Raw genomic sequence first — 26,191 nt, forward strand, 5'->3', positions numbered from 1 at the left:
CCCAAGCTTGTGCCTTACCAGCTAACAAGGTTATCACAAAGGCAATCTTGAGGTGATCCGTAGTGTAGGTGGTAGGCTGGAGCTCAAAGGTGAGTTGGCACTGGGTAAGGAACTCCCGGCACTCACTGTGCTTGCCGTCATACCTCTGTGGTGCAGGAAGGCTGGGTTCGCAAGGTGAAGGAGGCAGCATGGCAGGAGGCACTGGAGCAGATGGTGGAGCAGGAGCAGAATCAGGAGGAGGAGATGCGGGCGTAGGAGTCAGCTGTGCCAGGGCTTTCCCAATTTGCTGAAGCAGTACCTCATGGCGAGCAAGGGCCTCATGTTGGCTTGTGAGTGTTCGTTCATGAGTGTCCATGGTCACTCCGAAGCATGTTAAAGCTGCCGTATGGTCGTATGCAAATTTCCCGATTTTGACGTGCGCGCATATTTAGTGGGAAATCCACGCAGGTCTTTGTACATGAGGCCCCAGGTGAGGCAAAAAGCACATGAAAACAAGCAATCAAAACAAACACAAAACACAGAAGCAGTGGTGGCCTCTAGAGGCCAAAACAAATATGACAAGAAAAAGCAATGACAGCGGCCTCTAGAGGCCAAGACAGTCCCCAGTCCTAACAATTACATTACCTCTCCATACTGCTCATCAAATCCCAAGTGCATGAAAACCATAACTTTTAAGGAGAGGGAACAAAGACTATTAGAGAGCACTCGCATGTACTGTGGAGGAAATAACCATGCGCAAGCCTGTCCTGGACACCCCACTGTTGCAGGGAATTTGAGTGTGAGGACTGTCCTCCAGGTGGCATAGTGGTGTAGTAGTTATCACTGTCGCCTCACAGCAAGGAGGTTCTGGGTTTGAGCCCAGTGGCTGACGGGGGCCTTTCTGGGTGGAGTTTGCATGTTCTCCCTGTCTCTGCATGGGTTTCCTCCGGGTGCTCCCGTTTCCCCCACAGTCCAGAAACATGCAGTTAGGTTAACTGGCTACTTTAAATTGCCCATAGGTGTGAATGTGTGAGTAAGGAACTGGCCACCCTACTGACCCCAAGTCACCCAAACATGGTTCACCTCAAGCCTGGATTGGGTTTGGCATGACGACGACAATTGTGCTCCAATCAGCATCAGCCTCTTAGAAAACTTCCTCATCAAAGAGGTGGCCAAGAATCTTGGCCAAGAAAACTACCAAGATTTAGTCAATGTATTTTGTAAGAACAAGATTGACCAACTACCACTGTGTAGATCATGGGACCATGCCATAAAACAGCTCCAAAAAATATTCATTCATTTTCATTAATCACTTGATCCAGTCCTAAGATCTATCCCATTCTGGGAAAACTGGGCACAGGATGAAAATTCACCCTGGATGGAAAGCCAGTCCACTGCAGTATAAAAATATGTCTACACAGATACACTGACAAGACCTTGGCTAAGTGGTGGGCAAAGAGCATACAAAGATTACCAGGGAGCAATTTTCATCACTGTAAAATACTGTTACTGAATTCTATTCCCATTAGGAGCAGGGGCGCAGATAGGACTTTTGAACTGGGGGGGACTGAGCTGTCAGCAAATGATTCCATTTTGTGTAAATGTGTGTGTGTGTATATATATATATATATATATATATATATATATATATATATATATATATATATAAAATGTGTGTGTGTGTGTACTGAAGCTTCAATATACATTCGAATTGTGAGTTTTCTAACTGAATGAACATTGGTAGACAAAGGCCTACCTGGTCAACATTGCTCGGTTTTTGAAAAAACGCTGTAGCTAATTGTTTTTTGTTTTTTCATTGTTGACCCCACCAGGGATTGCCTGCTGGCCAGGAGGACAATGTTAACATCTTGAATCTCATAATTTCAGTTAACAGTTGCTGCTTACTAAAATAACATTATACATAAAAATAACAACATTAAAAGATATTCACCTACAGCCTAGAATGCTGTCATTTTACATTTAGCCTACTTCAGGTAAGTCCAAATTCCTTCTTATTATTATCAGACTAGCTACTCAACATTACAAAACAAGTATTTGTCACATCTGGGAAAGGCAACAGGCATAGGATATTTACATCTTTTGGTTCTTGAAACAAAAGCTGTGATTTTTTTCCCCTCTTCTCTGGCTTAATGTGGCAGAAAGATCACCAGCTCGGTCATTAGACAGTTGTTTATGATCACTATGGTTACCACGACAGGCAAAGTCCCCAGCTCCCCTTAGGACCCCGGGGTCGAGATGGTGCGTTACATTTACATTGGAAGTCGGAACTTGGAGCTCCGCGCAACATAACCTCAGAACTGAGCGCTTCCCAATTTAAAAACTGGGACATCATGGAACATGGAATTCGAAAAAAATGGCCAGTTAATGAAATGAAACCCCCAACGTTTATGCTGGGAGATGCTGGATTTCAATGCTTTTCCGACTTCAAACTTCCAACTTACGAGTACAACTGAACGCACCATTAGTCACAGCAGAAACACCGCTGCTATCAAATGGATGAGCTGTGCAGTGTTATTAACCGAGAATTACGTGGAAAATGAACACCTTGCTTTCCCAACTCTGCAAGGATCTGCTCCAGCCTACACCGATTCAAGAAGGGGAAAATGTGGATTGATCACTGACAAGGCTGCTGCTGCTGCCATTTCAACTTTGTGCTGCAGTGTAAGTTAGTCTAACTAACGGAACATTAAGCCTCACTTTTTCTACCTATGTGTGGCGCCTTACGTAGGGACGGTGGGTGGGGGGGACAGATGGGGGTCACTATAAATGTGGGGGGGACATGTCCCCCCCGTCCCCCGTGCTATCTGCGTCCTTGATTAGGAGCACTACAAGGGCAAGGGGCTCACATCTTCACCAGAGTCAACCTGTGGAGTGTGTAGAATCAAATCAAGGGAGGAGGATAAATGGTAGATACTCTTCATCACCACTAGGGGGTGATGTGAGTACTTGGTCATGAGTTATGGGTGTTGCGAACACTCTCTTGGCTTGTCAGGGCTTTGTTGATGAAGTACTCAGAGATATGATTGATAAAGATGTCGTTCACATTGACAATGTTCCTCTTGAGGCTTCTTCCTCATGTCATCTGAGGGAGTTTTTCCTTGCCACTGTCACCACAGGCTTTCTCATAGGGGATAGATTAGGGACAAAATTAGTTCATGTTTAAAGTCTTTAAATTTCTGTAAAGCTGCTTTGCGACAATGTATATTGTTAAAAGCGCTATAAAAATAAACTTGACTTGACTTGACAATATTTTTGTTTATTTGGCTGATGAGGCTGAACATATCTACTATGTACCCTTAGCTCCTCATCTGACTATTGCAGAATGGGCTGTATGTCAAGGTGAAAACACTTCGTAGAGTTTTGTAAATCTATAGTCTTATTCTTCAGATATATTCTTAATAGGCAGGGAGTAAAATGTAAGCAGTGATGAGTAGCTGACACTATTAGATATTTACTATGAGTAGCTAAAACTATTAGATATTTACAGTAATTTGGGAGGTTTACAAGAACATTTATATGAGATTTGTTGAAGGTTTCAGAACGTTAGCTACCCTACTCACTTCATTACTCAGAGATAAAACTAAAAAAAAAATAGCCATTGCCTTTAACAATTTAAAGGAATGCTTTATAAAGTATGTGGCAGTCACCTACAGTGGTGCTTGAAAGTTTGTGAACCCTTTAGAATTTTCTATATTTCTGCATAAATATGACCTAAAACATCATCAGATTTTCACACAAGTCCTCATCTCATCTCATTATCTCTAGCCGCTTTATCCTGTTCTACAGGGTCGCAGGCAAGCTGGAGCCTATCCCAGCTGACTATGGGCGAAAGGCAGGGTACACCCTGGACATGTCACCAGGTCATCACAGGGCTGACACATAGACACAGACAACCACTCACATTCACAGTCAATTTTTAGAGTCACCAGTTAACCTAACCTGCATGTCTTTGGACTGTGGGGGAAACCGAAGCACCCGGAGGAAACCCACATGGACAACATGCAAACTCCACACAGAAAGGCCCTCGTCGGCCACGGGACTCGAACCCGGACCTTCTTGCTGTGAGGCGACAGCGCTAACCACTACACCACTGTGCCACCCACACAAGTCCTAAAAGTAGATAAAGAGAATCCAGTTAAACAAATGAGACAAAAATATTATACTTGGTCATTTATTTATTGAAGAAAATGATCCAAGATTACATATCTGTGAGTGGCAAAAGTATGTGAACCTTTGCTTTCAGTATCTGATGTGACCCCCTTGTGCAGCAATAATTGTAACTACAGGTTTCCGGTAACTGTTGATCAGTCCTGCACACTGGCTGGGAGGAATTTTAACCTATTCCTCCGTACAGAACAGCTTCAACTCTGGGATGTTGGTGGGTATCCTCACATGAACTGCTCGCTTCAGGTCCTTCCACAACATTTTGATTGGATTAAGGTCAGGACATTGACTTGGCCATTCCAAAACATTAATTTTATTCTTCTTTAACCATTCTTTGGTAGAACAACTTGTGTGCTTAGGGTCGTTGTCTTGCTGCATGACCCGCCTTCTCTTGAGATTCAGTTCATGGACAGATGTCCTGACATTTTCCTTTAGAATTCGCTGGTATAATTCAGAATTCATTGTTCCATCAATGATGGCAAGCCGTCCTGGCCCAGATGCAGCAAAACAGGCCCAAACCATGATACTACAACCACCATGTTTCACAGATGGGATAAGGTTCTTATGCTGGAATGCAGTGTTTTTCTTTCTCCAAACATAACACTTCTCATTTAAACCAAAAAGTTCTATTTTGGTCTCATCTGTCCACAAAACATTTTTCCAATAGCCTTCTGGCTTGTCCACGTGATCTTTAGCAAACTGCAGACCAGCAGCAATGTTTTTTTTTGGAGAGCAGTGGCTTTCTCCTTGCAACCCTGCCATGCACGCCATTGTTGTTCAGTGTTCTCCAGATGGTGGACTCATGAACATTAATATTAGCCACTGTGAGAGAGGTCTTCAGTTGCTTAGAAGTTACCCTGGGGTCCTTTGTGACCTCGCCAACTATTACACGCTTTGCTCTTGGAGTGATCTTTATTGGTTGACCACTCCTGGGGAGGGTAACAATGGTCTTGAATTTCCTCCATTTGTACACAATCTGTCTGACTGTGGATTGGTGGAGTCCAAACTCTTTAGAGATGGTTTTGTAATCTTTTCCAGACTGATGAACATCAGCAATGCTTTTTCTGAGGTCCTCAAGAATCTCCTTTGTTCGTGTCATGATACACTTCCACAAACATGTGTTGTGAAGATCAGACGTCGATAGAGCCCTGTTCTTTAAATAAAACAGGGTGCCCACTCACACCTGATTGTCATCTCATTGATTGAAAACACCTGACTCTAATTTCACCTTCAAATGAACTGCTAATCCTAGAGGTTCACATACTTTTGCCACTCACAGATATGTAATATTGGATCATTTTCCTCAATAAATAAATTATCAAGTATAATATTTTTTGTCTCATTTGTTTAACTGGGTTCTCTTTATCTACTTTTAGGACTTGTGTGAAAATCTGATGATGTTTTAGGCCATATTTATGCAGAAATATAGAACATACTAAAGGGTTCACAAACTTTCAAGTACCACTGTATTACAGAGTTCCATTCACACTGGAATACTTGTAGACTAAGCATGCAGGCCTAGTCTCTTCTAAACCCATAATTACTGTAGCAGTACCAGTCTCATGTTAGTACAGACGTTCTTACAGATTCCCCATTCTCCAGTAGTCAATTTAGGTGGTTACTGATTGTTTTCAAGGGCTTGCCAGTTAAGTTTCTTAGCAAAAATGTAGTACTGCACTTAAAACACCCAAAAGTCTATGCCACAACATTTTAGGTTGTACAGAATTCCCAACGATAGTCTTTAATTGGGATACTGAGTTTATGTCACATATATGAAAGGCTCTCTGTATAAATATCAGTCTCACATGGGGGTTCTGGGCGGCATGGTGGTGTAGTGGTTAGCGCTGTCGCCTCACAGCAAGAAGGTCCGGGTTCGAGCCCCGGGGCCGGCGAGGGCCTTTCTGTGCGGAGTTTGCATGTTCTCCCCGTGTCCGCATGGGTTTCCTCCGGGTGCTCCGGTTTCCCCCACAGTCCAAAGACATGCAGGTTAGGTTAACTGGTGACTCTAAATTGACCGTAGGTGTGAATGGTTGTCTGTGTCTATGTGTCAGCCCTGTGATGACCTGGCGACTTGTCCAGGATGTACCCCGCCTTTCGCCCGTAGTCAGCTGGGATAGGCTCCAGCTTGCCTGCGACCCTGTAGAACAGGATAAAGCGGCTAGAGATAATGAGATGAGATGAGACATGGGGGTTCTCAACCTCAGTCTAACAGGGCATGTTGAGGCATGTTACATAAAGGGATCTTTTTTTTTTTAACTTGTAGTCATAACCACACTATGATGCACAGAATATGGCCAAAATTCACAAACCATGTCATCTGCGGGCTTAACCACTTTCCACTATGCGTTAGAATTGTAGCTTCCATTCATTTTGTCAGGTTAACCATGCAGTTAGTGGATGGTTATATGTAAAGGCATTCTGAAACTGGTCAGTTTCATTCATTCATTCATTCATTCATTCATTCCCTTTCCTCTTTTCATGGTGGGGGAGGTCAGTTCAGACTTCTCTATCTCTGGTCAGCAGATTCCTGCTCTTCCTGAGGAATCCCCAGACGTTCCCAAGCCGACTTGTAAACATAATCTGTCCAGTGTGTCCAGGGTCTTCATCTGATGGGCTGTGCCTAATACATCTCTACCAGGAGCTGACCAGGGTGCATCTTTGTAAGATGCTCAAACCACCTCAACTGGCCCCTCCAGTTCAGCTCCTCACCCTATCATGGAGAAAAAGTCCAGCAACATTATTCTTTTTGTCCCTACCTATAGCTCCTGAAGATAGGTAAGGATAAAGACGTAGACTGAACGGCAAGGGTGCCGCTAGAAATTTTGGGTCCTATGAAAGAATATCATATTGTGCCCCCCCTTACGTTTCTGGTAACTCAACTTCTTCATGAAGCCAATCTACTAATGGTTCACTATCAATTCTGTTTCTACCATGCACAGCTAATATTAGTGTTGGATTGGAAAGTAACAACCCTAATGTGGTGTCATGCTCTGGCTCCGCCTACACAAGACTGTACCATGTAATGAATTGGGAGAAGGGTGAACTATAAAGACTATCTATTCTAATAATTTTGTGGAAAATGGAAAACCAAACCAGAAGGTTGTTGCATTTGCTCGTTTTAAGAGACAAAATTATTAATTTTTTATTAAATTGACTTAGACATGGTAATAATGGGTGGCACAGTGGTGTAGTGGTTAGCACTGTTGTCTCACAGCAAGAAGGTTCTGGGTTCGAGCGCAGTGGCCAACGAGGGCCTTTCTGTGAGGAGTTTGCATGTTGTCCACGTGGGTTTCCTCTGGGTGCTCCGGTTTTCCCCACAGTCCAAAGACATGCAGGTTAGGCTAATTGGTGGCTCTAAATTGACCATAGGTGTGAATGTAAGTGTGAATGGTTGTTTATCTCTATGTGAGACCCTGTGATGACCTGGTGACTTGTTCAGGGTGTAATCTGCCTCTTGCCCATAGTCAGCTGGGATAGGCTCCAGCTTGCCTGCGACCCTATACAAGATAAGCGTTTACAGATAATGGATGGACGGATGGTAATAATGTTAATATTATCTTCTGAAGGCCCTCTGTCAATGCTGGGCCCTTATAATTGTTCTGACGATGCCCCTGCTGACCAGGAAACTGAGCTCTTCATCTGAAGATTGAGATTCACCACAACAGACCAGTACATTGATCATAACACTGCTGCCTAAGAGCCAATCTGTTTGTCAGTCTCACACCCTCTTTTGCAATCACTCATGAACAAGATCCCAATATACTTCAACTCCTTCAACATGGTGGAGCAAGGTCTTGCCCCTCACCTGAGGGGAGTGTCCCATTATTTTCCAGAAGAGAACCATGGCTTCAGTCTTGGAGGTGCTGCTTTTCATCCCAGCTGCTTCACTCTCAGCAGTGAATGTTCAAGCAAATGTTAGATTTCAACTATATCCTGCTGTGGCTTCATATCTTGTCCACTGCCTTTACTTGTACTTGCCTTTAATCTCTTGTGATTGATTTTTACATTGTTTTGATTGTTGGAATTTTACTCTGCACTGTTCTGTCTACATCTGAATGTTCTTTGGTTTAATTTATTTTAAAACGTACATATTGTTATTGATCAACACTCTGTGTTCGCTATACATATATTACTCTGTTATGAACACAGGATGAATACAGTGATGTGCCAGTGCCAACTCAATTTCCTTTTTTTTTTTTTAATATTAATTTATGTAGTTTAACAGTTTCGGGACAGCCCAAAGCCCACATCTGACTCAAAATGTAAACAGGGGACCTCAGTACTCATCAGGGGATGAAGATGATTCATTCTGTTAAATGAGCTTTATAAAATGTAGCTAGCATATATATACTCTCAAAAACCTGAGGTAACTAGATGAAATTATAAATATTTAAAGCTGGATCTCTTATTCAGAAAAGCAAAAACAATGTATTATAGAAATACAGTGGTGCTTGAAAGTTTGTGAACCCTTTAGAATTTTCTATATTTCTGCATAAATATGACCTAAAACGTCATCAGATTTTCACACAAGTCCTACAAGTAGAGAAAGAGAATCCAGTTAAACAAATGAGACAAAAATATTATACTTGGTCATTTATTTATTGAAGAAAATGATCCAATATTACATATCTGTGAGTGGCAAAAGTATGTGAACCTCTAGGATTAGCAGTTGATTTGAAGGTGAAATTAGAGTCAGGTGTTTTCAATCAGTAGGATGACAATCAGGTGTGAGTGGGCACCCTGTTTTATTTAAAGAACAGGGATCTATCAAAGTCTGATCTTCACAACACGTGTTTGTGGAAGTGTATCATGGCACAAGCAAAGGAGATTTCTGAGAACCTCAGAAAAAGCATTGTTGATGCTCATCAGTCTGGAAAAGGTTACAAAACTATCTCTAAAGAGTTTGGACTCCACCAATCCACAGTCAGACAGATTGTGTACAAATGGAGGACCCCAGGGTAACTTCTAAGCAACGGAAGGCCTCTCTCACATTGGCTAATGTTAATGTTCATGAGTCCACCATCAGGAGAACACTGAACAACAATGGTGTGCATGGCAGGGTTGCAAGGAGAAAGCCACTGCTCTCCAAAAAGAACATTGCTGCTCATCTGCAGTTTGCTAAAGATCACGTGGACAAGCCAGAAGGCTATTGGAAAAATGTTTTGTGGACGGATGAGACCAAAATAGAACTTTTTGGTTTAAATGAGAAGCATTATGTTTGGAGAAAGGAAAACACTGCATTCCAGCATAAGAACCTTATCCCATCTGTGAAACTTGCTGGTGGTAGTATCATGGTTTGGATCTGTTCTGTTGCATCTGGGCTTGCCATCATTGATGGAACAATGAATTCTGAATTATACCAACAAATTCTATATGGGCGGCACGGTGGTGTAGTGGTTAGCGCTGTCACCTCACAGCAAGAAGGTCCTGGGTTCGAGCCCCGGGGCCGGCAAGGGCCTTTCTGTGTGGAGTTTGCATGTTCTCCCCGTGTCCGCGTGGGTTTCCTCCGGGTGCTCCGGTTTCCCCCACAGTCCAAAGACATGCAGGTTAGGTTAACTGGTGACTCTAAATTGACCGTAGGTGTGAATGTGCGTGTGAATGGTTGTCTGTGTCTATGTGTCAGCCCTGTGATGACCTGGCGACTTGTCCAGGGTGTACCCCGCCTTTCGCCCGTAGTCAGCTGGGATAGGCTCCAGCTTGCCTGCGACCCTGTAGAAGGATAAAGCGGCTAGAGGTGATGAGATGAGATGAAATTCTATATGAAAATGTCAGGACATCTGTCCATGAACTGAATGTCGAGAAAAGGTGGGTCATGCAGCAAGACAACAATCCTAAGCACACAAGTCGTTCTACCAAAGAATGGTTAAAGAAGAATAAAGTTAATGTTTTGGAATGGCCAAGTCAAAGTCCTGACCTTAATCCAATCGAAATGTTGTGGAAGGACCTGAAGCGAGCAGTTCATGTGAGGAAATCCACCAACATCCCAGAGTTGAAGCTGTTCTGTACGGAGGAATGGGCTAAAATTCCTCCAAGCCGGTGTGCAGGACTGATCAACAGTTACCAGAAACGTTTAGTTGCGGTTATTGCTGCACAAGGGGGTCACACCAGATACTGAAAGCAAAGGTTCACATACGGTACTTTTGCCACTCACAGATATGCAATATTGGATCATTTTCCTCAATAAATAAATGACCAAGTATAATATTTTTGTCTCATTTGTTTAACTGGGTTCTCTTTATCTAATTTTAGGACTTGTGTGAAAATCTGATGATGTTTTAGGTCATATTTATGCGGAAATATAGAAAATTCTAAAGGGTTCACAAACTTTCAAGCCCCGCTGTACTAGGTTCACACTGACCATTACACCTGAGAATTAATATGTACAACTTTATTAGACTATAAGTGAATGTATGCACAAATAATTCTGTAAAATGGTACAAAAGCTTAACAAATTCTGTATAAAAGCAACACATGCAAATTAGACAGAATATTTAAATAGCTTAAAGGGATGTACATTTAGCAACATTTACACATTGACAGATAAACCCTGACTTAAAACAGGATAAAGCTGGACGCATACCTGGAAAAAAAGCACCATTTTCTACTTGGGCAGTTAAATGCTACAGGTGATGTGTATTGATAAGACCTCTTGCATCGTTAAACCCCACACGCTAGCAAACCTCAGTAATGTCATATTTCTCACTCTCCGCTGTCTCATGCAACAATTCAGTATGCAGCAACATGTTTAGTTCTCATATGTAGTAGGTTTTTCAGAGTTTCGCAACCTACATGGACCATTCACTTCTTTCTCTGTCATAGAATCTGTTACAGTGGCATGATGCATGTTACACAACGCATGTTTTAACACAGACAGGCTGACATTAGAGAGTGTAAATACTTTTGGATTTGTTTTGAGTGCTGAAATTAAAGAAAGTTCCTGTTCATCTAGATTTTCACAGTGCAGATAAAGATGTCTATCAATCTTTATTTTAGAATATCCTTGATGTTAAGATAATTATGAAGGTGAAAACCCTTTATGCTCTGAATCAGCCATCTGATTAGTTTGCTCAGAAGTGATAAATGGATTTTGAGAAAATGAATGCTATAATTTCATTTGAGTGAATGTACACGGAATGTACCTGGGTTTAATCCACAAAAAAAAAAACATAATTTTTGGTCTGTACTTATGATTGGGTATATTGAAACTGTGAATGTGAAGACAAAACAGTTTTCATTTCTTAAAAGTATTATACTGTGTTTGTGATAGTTTGGTTTAAAAAATGCTTTAAAGAACACAGCATCAAATACTGAGCACCAAATATACAGTCCAGCTTTGGTTATCTAGCCCTTGTGCATGTATGTTACTGTATTAATATTAATGGTGTGCATGTTTTGCATTATTGTCCTGAATCAGCATAGATCTAAAGGCACGAGGCAGACCTTTAAGCACTTAAGGCATTCAAATTCTGTTCTGTACAACACTGTCCTTGTGTTTTTACACACCTTTGGCAAATGAACTCAAAGCTTAAAATTTCTCTGCCCAGAGCATTCATACTGTCTCTTGAGTCACGTCTCTTTGCTCCTCATCATGCTCCACTTTGATCTCACTGCTACGATAATAATTTTTTGTGTCCAGTCCTTCATCCTCCTTTTCATTTTTCTTCTTACTATCTTCACTTGACTGTTCCAGGTGTCTACTTCTGTCCTCTATCTCCATTCTTCTCTCTACTCTTCTCTTGTGCGCATGATTACTAAGTGAGTTTTCGTCTTCCTCCTCCTCCTCTTCCTCCTCTTCTGCTCGGAATCCTAGTGGAGCCCCATCAAGGCTGGAATCACTGAGGAACGTGGCTGTTTCCTCCAGTGTGAGAGGATTATCTCTTGTCTCAGGATAAAGCTTGGTGTGCGGGCTTGTGTAGAGAGCTGTGTCCCCCAAAACCTGCTCCTCTCCCTGTGTGTCTGGGTCATTGTCTCGCCCACAGAAAGCATAACGGTGGTTCATGTGCTGTGAGTAGGAGCCTGAGTGTGAGAAACGCTTGCCACATTTATCACACTGATAGGGCTTTTCTCCAGAGTGAAGCCGACTGTGCTCAATCAGGTGGTGCTTGTGTTTAAATGCTTTCTTACAGATCTGGCACTCATGTGGCCGCTTTCCTAGAGACAGAAAAAAAAAGACAATCAGCTGCATGGCTCCTGTATTTTTGCAATTAAATAGTCCGGTGATATAGTCTGGTTTATTCTATTCACATTCACTGGATATGGCCAATTGCACACTCTGATTGGTTACTCTACTACTAGGATATCAGCTCATATACCGTGAGTAGAGAAAAACAAAATGGCAGAGCGTGTTGCTGAACCAACCGAGGATGAAATAAAAACTCTACTCAAAAACAAAACCACAAAAAAAAGCAACAAAATACGGAATGAAAACATTTGATGGTAAGAATGTATCTTTTTTTATTTTTCAAGAATTATTATTATAGCATTTTTCACAAACTGCTACTGTCATTTCACCGGTTTGTTTACATTCTAAGTGGAAATGATTTTGTCGGACGTTTTGTATAAAGTATTTATTTATCGAATTTGCAAAAAATCTAAATAAAAATGCTTTGTTTCTCAAAATCCAGTGAATGTGGACAGAATAAAATAGTTATTCCACTCAAGCTCGTTGTACAGTGGTGCTTGAAAATTTGTGAACCCTTTAGAATTTTCTATATTTCTGCATAAATATGACCTAAAACATCATCAGATTTTCACACAAGTCCATAAAGTAGATAAAGAGAACCCAGTTAAACAAATGAGGCAAAAATATTATACTTGGTCATTTATTTATTGAAGAAAATGATCCACTATTACATATCTGTGAGTGGCAAAAGTATGTGAACCTCTAGGATTAGCAGTTGATTTGAAGGTGAAATTAGAGTCAGGTGTTTTCAATCAATGGGATGACAATCAGGTGTGAGTGGGCACCCTGTTTTATTTAAAGAACAGGGATCTATCAAAGTCTGATCTTCACAACACATGTTTGTGGAAGTGTATCATGGCAGGAACAAAGGAGATTTCTGAGGACCTCAGAAAAAGCATTGTTGATACTCATCAGTCTGGAAAAGGTTACAAAACCATCTCTAAAGAGTTTGGACTCCACCAATCCACAGTCAGACAGATTGTGTACAAATGGAGGAAATTCAAGATCATTATTACCCTCCCCAGGAGTGGTCGACCAACAAAGATCACTCCAAGAGCAAGGCATGTAATAGTCGGCGAGGTCACAAAGGACCCCAGGGTAACTTCTAAGCAACTGAAGGCCTCTCTCACATTGGCTAATGTTAATGTTCATGAGTCCACCATCAGGAGAACACTGAACAACAATGGCGTGCATGGCAGGGTTGCAAGGAGAAAGCCACTGCTCTCCAAAAAGAACATTGCTGCATGTCTGCAGTTTGCTAAAGATCACGTGGACAAGCCAGAAGGCTATTGGAAAAATGTTTTGTGGACGGATGAGACCAAAATAGAACTTTTTGGTTTAAATGAGAAGCGTTATGTTTGGAGAAAGGAAAATACTGCATTCCAGCATAAGAACCTTATCCCATCTGTGAAACATGGTGGTGGTAGTATCATGGTTTGGGCCTGTTTTGCTGCATCTGGGCCAGGACGGCTTGCCATCATTGATGGAACAATGAATTCTGAATTATACCAGCGAATTCTAAAGGAAAATGTCAGGACATCTGTCCATGAACTGAATCTCAAGAGAAGGTGGGTCATGCAGCAAGACGATGACCCTAAGCACACAAGTCATTCTACCAAAGAATGGTTAAAGAAGAATAAAGTTAATGTTTTGGAATGGCCAAGTCAAAGTCCTGACCTTAATCCAATCGAAATGTGGTGGAAGGACCTGAAGCAAGCAGTTCATGTGAGGAAACCCACCAACATCCCAGAGCTAAAGCTGTTCTGTATGGAGGAACGGGCTAAAATTCCTCCAAGCCGGTGTGCAGGACTGATCAACAGTTACCGGAAACATTTAGTTGCGGTTATTGCTGCACAAGGGGGTCACACCAGATACTGAAAGCAAAGGTTCACATACTTTTGCCACTCACAGATATGTAATATTGGATCATTTTCCTCAATAAACAAAAGACCAAGTATAATATTTTTGTCTCATTTGTTTAACTGGGTTCTCTTTATCTACTTTTAGGACTTGTGTGAAAATCTGATGATGTTTTAGGTCATATTTATGCAGAAATATAGAAAATTCTAAAGGGTTCACAAACTTTCAAGCACCACTGTATATGGTTTATAGCCAACTCAGCGCTACACGCCTCATCAGCTATCAGCTCATGTATGACTCAATTCCGTGGAATAACTGTTAATTTATTCAACAATGCTGTTGAATTCTCAAATCTGATTGATCAGAAGCTGTTTTCTGTAATAGCATAGCTCTCACAGTTTAATATTAATGCACCCTTTAAATATATTATCCTTTCTATTGTAACAGCTAATTCACAGGAACTTGCATGGCAGACTCTCCATATAAACAGATTTAAAAAGAACAACTATGTAATAGTTGATATGGTGAAGATTCCTGTTAGGATACGGTTATTTAGCATTTTTGCTCAATAAAATTTTCCTCCGGGTGTTCTGTTTTCCTCCCACGGTCCAAAGACATGTGGATTAAGTCAACTGGCTACTCTAAATTGCCTGTCAGTGAGAATGTGAGTGTGAATGGTTGTCTGTCTCTTTGTGTTAGCCCTGCAATAGATTGGCAGCTTCTCCAGGGTGTACCCCACCTCTCATCCAGTGTCAGCTGGGATTGGCTCCAACTAACCCATGACCTGCAATGGATAAGCGGCATAGATAATGAATGAATGAATGAATGAATGAATGCTAGTGTTGGTGTTTTTGGAAAATAATTACTCTGGGGTGACCTCAGCCTGTCATTAATTATTTTCCCATAAGAGTACAGCCTGTTGTGTTTTATTCCTTATGTAATAATATACATCAATATCTGTAATATAGTTTGCCAAATGATAAAAAGTATTGTAAATATAATTTATATGCCTGTAGATTATACACTGGCCACTTTATTAGGTACACCCATCCACCTGCTGTTTTATGCAGTTATCTAATCAGCCAATCCCTTGACAGCAGCACAATGCATAAAATCACGCAGATACAAATCAAGAGCTTCAGTTAATGTTCACTTCATACATCAGAACAGGAAAAATTGTGATCTCAAAATGTTACTTTCACTGTGGAATGGGTGTTTGTGCCAGATGGACCGGTTTGAGTATTTCAGAAACTGCTGATCTCCTGGGGGTTTTACACACAACAGTCTCTCGAGTTTACACAGAATGGTGCGAAAAACAAAAAACACTGAGTGAGTGACAGTTCTGTGGGTGGAAACATCTTGTTGAGAAGACAGGTCAGAGGAAAATGCCCAGATTGGCTCGAGCTGCCAGGAAGGGTATAGTAACTCATAGCAACTGTTTACAACCGTGGTGAGCAGAAAAGCATCTCAGCATGCAACAGCAGAAGACCACACTGGGTTCCACTCCTGCAGCCAAGAACAGGAATCTTAGAATCACTTAGAATCAAGAACAAGTTCCTATTAAAGTGGCTGGTATGAGTGTATTCAGTGGCGACTGGTGGTGAATTTTTTTTAATGTATTTTTTTTTTGGGGGGGGGGGGGGGGGTAGTGAATAATATATGTCATTCATCCAACCATCCATCCCTCCATTATCTATTTCACTTATGTCATGTTGAGTGGGGAAGCTGGAGCCAATCCCAGCTGACCTCGTGTGGGAGGCAGTGTATACCCTGGACAGCAAATAATATATATCACTTATATCTAATATAACTTTATATATAACTTTTGCCAGGCGGCACAGTGGTGTAGTGGTTAGCACTGTCGCCTCACAGCAAGAAAGTCCGGGTTCGAGCCCTGTGGCCGGCGAGGGCCTTTCTGTGTGGAGTTTGCATGTTCTCCCTGTGTCCGCGTGGGTTTCCTCCGGGTGCTCCGGTTTCCCCCAAAGACATGCAGGTTAGGTTAACTAGTGACTCTAAATTGACCGTAGGTGTGAATGTGAGTGTGAATGGTTGTCTGTGTCTATGTGTCAGCCCTGTGATGACCTGGCAACTTGTCCAGGGTGTACCCCACCTTTCGCCCGTAGTCAGCTGGGATAGGCTCCAGCTTGCCTGCAACCCTGTAGAACAGGATAAAGCGGCTAGAGATAATGAGATACGGTATAACTTTTGCTATTTGAATCTTAACTGCGATAATGTGGATGCCCAAAATGAAAACTTATATTGATTTTTCTTTTACCTTTGAAAGATGGGTGAGTCTTCACCCTGCTAGCCCATTGATATGAATTGCCTCTGTATATATGATGATGATGATGATGATGATGATTATATTCACTTTTGAAATACTGATATTGCAGAAGGTTGCAGTATGCAAATCATCAAATTTTTGAGGTTTTTATTGTGTTGCAAACATGCTGACCAATATCAGTCACTTCATGACACAAAGATAACACAATTTTGACTGGTACAAACAAATTCGTCTTTGCTGCCTAATTAATAAAAAAAAACAACTAATGTACTCTTACATTCAATCAGTTTTTCTAGGAAAAAAAACACAAAACCACAAAGCTACTGAAAATCAAGTTTTGCTGATGTACAGTGCAATAGAATATTCAGAGAGTTGTGGTGTCACTACCTGTGTGTTCATATTTGTGGCGCAGCAAAGAGCTGCTCTTCTGGAAGCTTTTGTCACAGATGTCACAGGCATATAATCCTTCGTCTGTCTTCCTGAGTCTCTTTCTCCCTGGACCATGGTCTCCATCCAGCCCCTCTTCCATCAAAGCGAGGTAGTCCAGACTTCCTCTAATTCTGGCATCACCCTTAAAGACAGATATTCATTTTGTTAATTGGAGTCTGTGACAGCATTTAATATGAAGCCCCTAGATAAATAATAATAATAATAATAATAATAATATGATTTAAAGTGTATACTATGCATTTAATTTGTCATTTGTCACAGTCATTTTATGAGCGTGAAATTTGAAAAATGTGTAACTGTGTATAAACAGGCTTGCATTTTCTCTGCCCTTTATGCATGTTGGGGCTGGAATTCCCCTCTGAGTAATATACTTGTTTACAGCACAAATGGGGGAAACAAATGCATCAAGAGCAACCTACAAGAGTTTAAACGACAGCAAATGAGGGCCTGTTATGATTCTCTATGTGGTACCAAAGATAGTTCTTTATCTTATGATGTACTCTTGAATAAGAGACTCTGAGTTGAAATGAAAGTGCAAATTGCTTATATTGTTAAAAGCTGAGGAAGGGGCTGTGGGTGGGTTTCAGTATAGGTTTTAATATGGGTTTTAATGAGAATGTTTCTGCAAAATATCATTAAAATAATATGTGATAGGGTACCTAAAACAGGCCCCAAATTTAGTTTGCGTTTTTGTTCTTTTCCTTTGTGGCAAATAATCAGAAAAGGAAATATCATTAATGGCCACATGATGCTTGGGGTCAGATTGGGTTGCTGATTCAGCAAGTGTTCTCACCATGACATTTATCTCCATTCTTTTGAGCATGGTCTCAGACTCTGGCTCCATCATATATGCTATGGGAGAGAGAAACCCAGGGCTGGGTGCTGGTGACGTTAGAGGAAGTGACGTCATGCCATTACGCCCCATTGCTGCAAGACCACTTGACACGATGGGATTAAAAAAGGGAAAGTTGCTGAAAAGTGCACTTCCAAATAAAGGTCTATAGGCCCCGCCTACTTCGTGATGAGATAGTGGGCTTAACCTTGTGGTTAGATGATCCGCATCCCTCTGGTCCAGCTGTGGTGAACTGCCATTGCAGTCTGAGCTAGGCTCTGAGCTTTTACGTGCTTTGGGAATGGAGAGGTCTAGGGGTTCACTCTGAGAACCCTCTGATCTGGGTGATGGTCTGTGTTGAAGAGGCTGGCATGGTGATGTGACTGATGGAGTGATGAAGCTTGGACGTCGGCGTTCCTGTAGCGAGGGTGAGGTCGGGCTCATGACGGTGGAGTTTCCAGGACTGTCTGTCTTTCTGTTTGGCCAGTAGGCATGTGCAGGCTCAGAGCGGAAAGGCAAAGGTAGGGGCACAAGGAGCTGCTGTGGAAGCGAATGCCAAGACACCCGCTGTGGAGAAGAGATCTCTCTGGTCATTCCATTAGGAGTGGTAGGAGTTTTCTGTGTGTTGTAAACGTGATGGGAGGCACGTGAGAAGTTGAGTGGTGATCCATCTTTGATGAAGTGCATTTCTGCAATGTCCTGCTCATCTTTTCCCTTGCACAGATATCTCTCGTGCTGCTTTAGAACAACTTCATTTGGAAACAACTGGAAGCACCGCTGACATGATACTGCACTGACAGGCACATCACTTTTCCCCTCTCTTCTTTCTGTCTTGTCTTCTTCTTCCTTGTCCTGTCTGCTTCCTAGCTGCTCATCCTTCCCCACTTCCTTTCGGAGCATTTCCTGCAGGAGTTCTTCAAACTTGCCACCAGAGTGCAGTAAGGGCAAAAGTGTAGTCCCTTTAAACACCCCCATCCTCATGGGTGAAACAGAATCCCACGGTCTGCTTAGATCTGAAGTTTGGAGGGCAGAAGCAACAGATTCCTGTCCCTGATTGGCGAGATGCTCCGTGAAGCAATGACTCGGTGGGGCATATGGAGAGCTCTTCCCTCTGTTACCATTCCTGCTTCCAACTACAGGGGGTGACGTTGGGGAGGGGAAGAGGTAGGCAGGGTGAGAGTGGCCATTGAAATATGTGCCATTCCCTGATCCACCCACACTGAGACACTTTTTGCTGCTCAGGTGTGAGCTGTAGGAGCCTGAGTGACTGAAACGTTTCTTACAGTTGGAGCACTCGTAGGGCTTCTCACCTAAAATGACAAAACAATATTTACTACAGATTGTTCTACATGTTCGTGATTCACCACCAGAGGTGTATCTGAAGGCGGGTTGGGGATTTCAGGTTTGAGCCCACCTTGAAATATTTCATGGCAATTCCAAATAGGTGATTAATATACAAAGGTGATTTTATATACTTGCGCCAAATAATATTGCTTTGCACTGTGCTATAATGATGTTCATAAAAGGTCAACAAAGTCATCATTATGAGTCTTCCTTATTTACCCATTTCAGTCGTCAAACGAACACATCCATTAGTCATATTTCCGTCACATTTTATTAGGTACAGAGAGAAAACTGTTAGTCAGCCAGATACACTCTGAGCACAGTGATATCAAAGTAACAGCCGATGTAGTATGGGAGAAAAGAAAGAAGGCTAGTTCTGATCTTATACAGGACATCGAGATGTTAATGTTTTTCTACTACTAGCATATTATTTTAATCATATTCAGTGGAAAGGTCATGAAGGTATTTACTTTCTAAATTATTAACCTTATTAATATGGCACAATTGATGGAATAGTTGATTAGAGTTTTAAGTAATTAAATGACAAAATCTTTATGCGACTACAACTTCTATTTCTGTGTGGAATCCAACCCAAATGCATGAGTACACCACACATCAATTTAATGATATGAATCCTACTTTGATTTTATTATCAAAGATGTAGCCTTTCTTATCACCTTATCGTGTGTGACACATTAGTAATATCTTAAAACAAAAAAGCTATGGAGTAATTAGTCACAATTTCACGAGGTAATGTAACAAAGTTCTCTGTTTATTTGCATGGCGACTTCTTTTTTCTTTTTCACATGATTATGTAAATGAAAAAGCACATTTTTCTTACCACTATGAATGCGTAGATGCTCCTTAAGATGATGCTTGTATTTAAAGGCTTTTCCACACTGTGTACACTTAAACTTCCGGTTTTCTATGTTGGGGTCAGCCATAGAACTCTGCAACACACACATGCATCAGAAGGTAAAGTAAAATTGAACTGTCCATGGTGATCAACTTTTACAGTGTTTCAACATTCTGCATGACAACATGTTGTAGTCTGTTGAAGCTATGTATTGCAGCATGAGCTCCCACCTTCTCTTTAACCTGGGTATGTAGTGCCATGTGCCGCTCCATCTGTGCCCTGTATGGAGTGCTGTAGCCACAGAACGGACACACACTGTGCCCTCCCTCCCTCTCCTGGCACAACTTCATGTGTTCTCTGAGATAGATGCCCTGCTGGTATGACCGCTGGCAAAATAGACACACCTGCATTTCTGTCCCTGTAGGATCAGGGCTCCCAGGGTCTGCGTCTGTTAACCAGAAAGAGAACAAAGGTGAAGTTATCTGGATTATTGCTGATGTTTTTTAATTTGCAATACATGCTGTTCTGCTAGGCAGAAAATGCCCTATGATTCTTTTAAAAATTTAATTTAAAAATAACAGTTGCTTTTTAGCATAGCGTTATTACAACCATGGCTTGGAATTAACTCTAGCTACTAAGGGTTTTTCATTTTTATTTTTTTTATATTTTTTTAAACCAGGCAATTTTGTCAGATAAAACTAGGGGAGAGCGGGGACACTCAGGACAGGGGAGAACTGGGACAGTTTGTATTCTCACAAATTAATTTCAACCAATCAGGTTTTAGATTACATCAGAAATTAGATGATGGCCCTTAGAGTAACCGACTTCCTTTGGAACCACGAAGCTGGACACTGCAGTAAGTTTTGTGCAGTTCAATATTTTTGTCAAACAAAACTTGTATTTTCTACTTCGCCTCCGCCTCCATTCTATCGTGTAACGTCTGCTGGAGAATTCTGGATTTGTTAGGAATTAAAGTATGCAGCCGAGAGTTACCATATATAGTATTATTTATTGAACATAAATTCTGGGGAAAAACATTTTTTTTTTTTCAAAATGGCCAGATGGGGAGAGTTGGGACAGTTCACATTACAGGATTTTTCTTGTGGTTTACAAATATAAAATTCTTTAAAATCTTTGTTAAAAATGTGGGACTGTACCTGCATTGAGGATTAAACTTATTTCATTCCTTTTTGAGAATGGAGCTGTTTTTGTCTTGTCAGGTTTTGGATAAACTGACATTTTTCTCTCGCTGTACCAGCATTGTGTGCTCATACAGTTCACATGTTACAGGTTTTGATAATAAATAAAAATTAAACCTGTACACCTAGGTATTTTATTTTTGTCCCATGTCTCCCCACTATGTCCCAAGTCTCCCAACACAATGTCCCATGTCTCCCATCAATGTCTCATGTCTCCCTGCAAAAAATAATGACAGAAAAAGTGAAGCCTGAAGGCCAGTATATGTGAGAAGATGAGAAATTAATGTTGTGGTAAGAGTATAGTAAACACTCTAACGCAATAAGAATGTGATGCTTCCTGCAAAGAATTTCACACCATCTACAAAAGCTGAAAATGTGTCCCCAGTCTCCCTGCTCTTCCCTGTATAAAATACAAATGAATCAATTACCATAAGAGCAGCAATCTTGATAAAACGTTAACTTGTTAGCTGGTCATGACAAAGCCATTTTTCTTTACAGCATTTGACCCTCTTCTTCATCATTTTCCTTATTGCATCAAATATAACTGTATACTTCCTACATTTATGAAATACTGTTATAGAAATGTATAGAAACAAATTATTTTTTTAAAGATAAACAACTTCCTGCTATTTTCTCCTGCTACACCTGCTATTTAAAAGATTAACATATAGAGGACATTACACGGTGGCGTGAAAACATGAAGTTTAATGTTTTTTATATTATATGGTCACATCCACACACACAAAAAACAGCAACAACAAACAAAAAAAATGCAAGTTAATCAAAAGAATTTTAATTTTTAACCTGTTCACCATTTTGACAATGTGCGTCAAGTCAGTGGGAAAACACTGGGAGTGACGTCATCGGAGTGAAATATCAGGAATTATGTCACTCAGATCCGCGACGTATTTCAACATGAGGAGATAAACTTCATATATTCATGCCAACGTGTGATTTTCTTTTTATTATATACAGTAGACACATTCACAAACAAAAACTACCCAAATTTATCAAAACAATTCATCGATTTCCTCACACGTGAAGATATTGGAAAATATTTTACTCCATGTACCGGATGTAGTCCCTATGAAAAATGTGAGTGGCATATTTCCCAGTAAAACACTCATGTATATATAATAGAAGAATATATACACGCACACACGCATGCACGCACGCACACACACACACACACACACACACACACACACACACACACACACACACATACACAAATTCATTACTGTTTGCATACGATTTTCAGCCTTGTTTTTTTCCCCTCATTTTGTTTCCATTGGACAAACAATGTACATGTTAGTAAATTGTTAGTAAAATTGGTTCCGTCCTAAACAAGGAAGAAATAGAATAGACTCTTAACTCCTGTTTCTCCATTTTTCATCCCACAGCATAAAGGCCCCAGTAATCTCTAGTATACATGTCTACTTGAAGTTAACTAGAGATCTCACACATTGTGCCATTGAAGTAAGCTACATGTTTCTCCAGCTTAATACAAGTAAACTAATGTCCACTTTGAGAGCTGTCCAGTTAAATTGAAGTATACTATCATGTTTCAGTACATTTGGAGAGAATTTAGTGTAGTTTTGATATCATTTATAAATATACTTGAAGTACACTCAATTACAAGTATTCATTTATTTTTAATGTGGTAGAGCAACTGCTACAATTATCGACACCTTAACGACATTTTGGCTGTTGCAAAAGTAGAAAAGACTTTCAAAACGTAAATTGTGCATGAATACTCAAACTTCCACTGGAAAAAAAATGAGTTGATTCCTGATTACTTAGCATATCAGATCATGTGACACCTTTGTCCACAATTATCGACACCGTTCCACAATTATTGACACCCAGATGATTATTGATTAAAAAAATAAATCGGTATATGGTATTAATTCAACAAAACATAGTTTTTATTTAAAATGTGTTTTACATAGACTTATACTTAGTACAAAATATCTTTTATATAAATATATCAATGTTGATGCTTATGTAAATGAAGTAATTCTAATGTTTGTAAACAAATGAACTGATAATGTTTAACCTGTCAGAAAATCTTCTTGTTCCACTTTCTACCCACTTTCTAAGTATTTTCGTAGATCACATTTTGTTAATCATTTGTTGTTGTTTGTATTCATTTCTAGTTGTGTAGTTTACCAATAAATGTCAACAGACAATTGACACTGTAACCGCATGAAAATCCAGGTCAAAGGTTGATTTTTTATTATTATTGAGATTTAAAATTTACATCTAAAAATATAAAATGCCTACTGATATTGTAATACGTAGTAGATATTTACAACAAACTGCAAAAAATATTTTCTGAATGGAACAGAAAAATCTGAATATTTCAAGCATGTAATTGTTTATATACTAGGAATTTAATTCTGGTCGAATTATATTTATTGCAATAAGATTCCAAATACTCTATCAACATTCCATTCTGTTATAAATCAGGAAAAAAAATTATAAATCACAGCAATTTTTTTAAAAAGTACTTCATCTACTTCAACAGTGTTACACAAAGCTCGATCCATAACAGTTGTAAATGTGACTTAATTCCACAGGGTGTCGATAATGGTGGACATCGGTGAAAGTGATCACTATTATCGACACCTCACGTGATTCTCAAACACACGTTTAGATACAAAATGGCGCCTGTCAAATGAAAGAGTAAGAAACAAAGTAGGTTTTGACAAGGAGATCATGAAATATCGGTGAACTTGATGAGTAAAAACATGGCCGTGATCTTTCCACCATGCTTACCTGTGATGATAACATCCGGGTTTTCCTCAAATTGCTGATTGTGCTAAAAAAATTCCATCTCAGGTAATGAGCTGTGTCATCAGATGACAAGATCAAAGGGCGAGGTGGTGGTGGGGATCTTCCAGTTGATTAATTAACCAATAATAACTGTTGTAACTGAAACTCACCTTTGTAAAATTGTTTTTTATTTGTAAATCTGAAAAGGTGTCGATAATTATGGACTTTCGATAATTGTAGCCGCCGCTCTAATATGGACAAAAATGATTTAAGTCAGTAAATACCCAGGTAATTTATTTAATACTGGATTTGGAGGAGAAGAAAATTCCCTTTTACACAAAGATCATTTTTAGGTGATTTTAGTGTGTAGCACTTTGGCCAAAAAATTTTTAAGTGTCAGTTTAAAAAACAAAACAAAAACAGCAACAAAAAAACCCCCATACCAGTTAAAAATATACAGAAATGTTTGTTTGAATATAAATGAGCTCGGTCCTGAATAGTGCAGCAGTAAACAGTTGGCCCTGAGCTGCATTTGAACCTTGGTATTGACAATCCTGAAACATTCCATATGATTGCCATTGTGTTAATTTTGTCTAATTCTGGTGCCAATACAGAAAACTATTTCCAAATCCTAACCTCCATCAGCTTTAGAATCATATACCTTTCCCTTCAGGTGACTCCTGAACACCTGGTGACAAGGTTGATGGTGTGTTGCTCTGTGCACCAGGAGTGTGGTAGGAAGTGATGGAGCCGTTGTGTTGCTGGCTGTGTTGTGAATCAGGAAGGTGGGACACTTTTCTCAGCTGCATGAGGAAGTCATACCGAGTCCAGTCCTCCACTACACAGGCATCTTTCTGTGCTGAGGGAATAGAGGCAGGGTGCGCTGATCTTAGATCAACATCTGTCTTGCTGTCTAATGTCACAGTTATTTCAGAAAAAAAAGTTTCTGCTAATTCTCAACAAGCTTCCATTGGTCATGCTGTAATAATAACAAACTTGTGGTGTGGTTGCACGGGCCGCCTGCACTATACAGCTGCAGTAAAAAAATTTTTTTTTAAAAAGTGGATATTTACACACATGCATTAGTTTGTCTTATAGGGTTTAATTTAACGACTTCATACCATTTCTCAGTTTCACCACAATTTTAAAGATGTATTTTATATGTATTTTTTAGCCTATGAAGGTTTTAATAACCCTTACAGAACATGCACATACATATGTAAATAATCATACGATTCACATATGAATTTCATATGGTTGTTTTTTTTAATGTACATAATTTCACATTATTTAACGCACATATTCCTTTTCTTTTTAAAAAAAATTTTCCAACATAATTTCTTACATGATTCATTTACTTTCACATGTCGGGCATGCTTTTTATTATTTACATAAATGAAAAATCACATATTAATCACATGATGTCATGCATGTTCACTGATACACACCTTCATCTTCATGTTCTTCACCTAAACACATATTACGTGCATAATCATGTGTGAAAAATGGATGAATATGAGCTCATGAACAAAGAAATGCGTGTGATGGTTTTTTTTCCCATAAAGAAATAGTGAATAAGTTGAATCAGGTATGTAACAGCAAAGAGAACACTCTATATTACTGGATTAGATTTGAAAAGCACCATATTGGACATCACTGAAGGGAAAAAAAAAGAAAATTACGGTATACTTTCCTACTCTTTGTTAAAGAAAAAAATTAAAATAAAAAAAGGCTTGTCATGGGAATTTAAAGGGCTCTGTAATGGGAATGATGAGAGCTGAAATGAGGAAAATGTTTCTGAGATTCTCCCATGAGACCAATGAAAGCCAGAGAGCCAAAAAAAATAATAATAATAATAATAATATAAAAAGAAAGCGAGGACAAATGCCAGCACTGCACTGTGACTTTGAGAAGAATTTTTCAAATGTTTGCAGATGTTGGCATCATATTTCAAACTTTCTCTACTGCGGACAGAGAAGAGGCAGAGCACCTAACTGCTGTACAGACTCTCTTTTTCTTCACTAGAGAGAGAAAACGAGTGTGCAATGATGGTTTCTAGATGAGCTGCACATCTTTCATCTCTACAAATATAAAAGCAAAACTGTATTTACTTACTTTTGACTTTAGAATGGGAACGTCATCTTGTTTGACCTGAAAGCCCTTTGTCATGCATGATGTGACGACTTTTTGAAAATAACCTTTGATACTGCTGTGTTATCTTAATGCTAGCAAGAAGTTTCAA

At 40.0% G+C, this 26,191-nt stretch overlaps 1 protein-coding gene across 4 annotated transcripts in view; it reads right to left on the reverse strand.

The window, feature by feature from the left end:
- Positions 1–10,585: 10,585 nt before the first annotated feature.
- LOC132885087 (zinc finger E-box-binding homeobox 1-like) overlaps positions 10,586–26,191 on the reverse strand; it is a 39,786-nt gene continuing 24,180 nt past the window's right edge. For 2 of the 4 annotated variants that reach the window (XM_060919385.1, XM_060919386.1), the window contains exons 3-7: positions 20,203–20,420; positions 19,958–20,066; positions 17,734–19,082; positions 16,878–17,061; positions 10,586–12,315 (exon numbers count right to left, since the gene is read on the reverse strand). In XM_060919385.1, the coding sequence (XP_060775368.1) occupies positions 11,714–12,315; positions 16,878–17,061; positions 17,734–19,082; positions 19,958–20,066; positions 20,203–20,420 (2,462 nt within the window). In that variant the 3' untranslated portion in view covers positions 10,586–11,713. Of the gene's footprint in view, positions 12,316–16,877; positions 17,062–17,733; positions 19,083–19,957; positions 20,067–20,202; positions 20,421–24,610; positions 24,809–26,064; positions 26,153–26,191 lie in introns of those variants that run through there. The other 2 variants (XM_060919387.1, XM_060919383.1) reach the window with 2 other exon arrangements.

This window comes from Neoarius graeffei, chromosome 4 (genome assembly GCF_027579695.1).
Source record: "Neoarius graeffei isolate fNeoGra1 chromosome 4, fNeoGra1.pri, whole genome shotgun sequence".
Taxonomy (NCBI): Eukaryota; Metazoa; Chordata; class Actinopteri; order Siluriformes; family Ariidae; genus Neoarius; species Neoarius graeffei.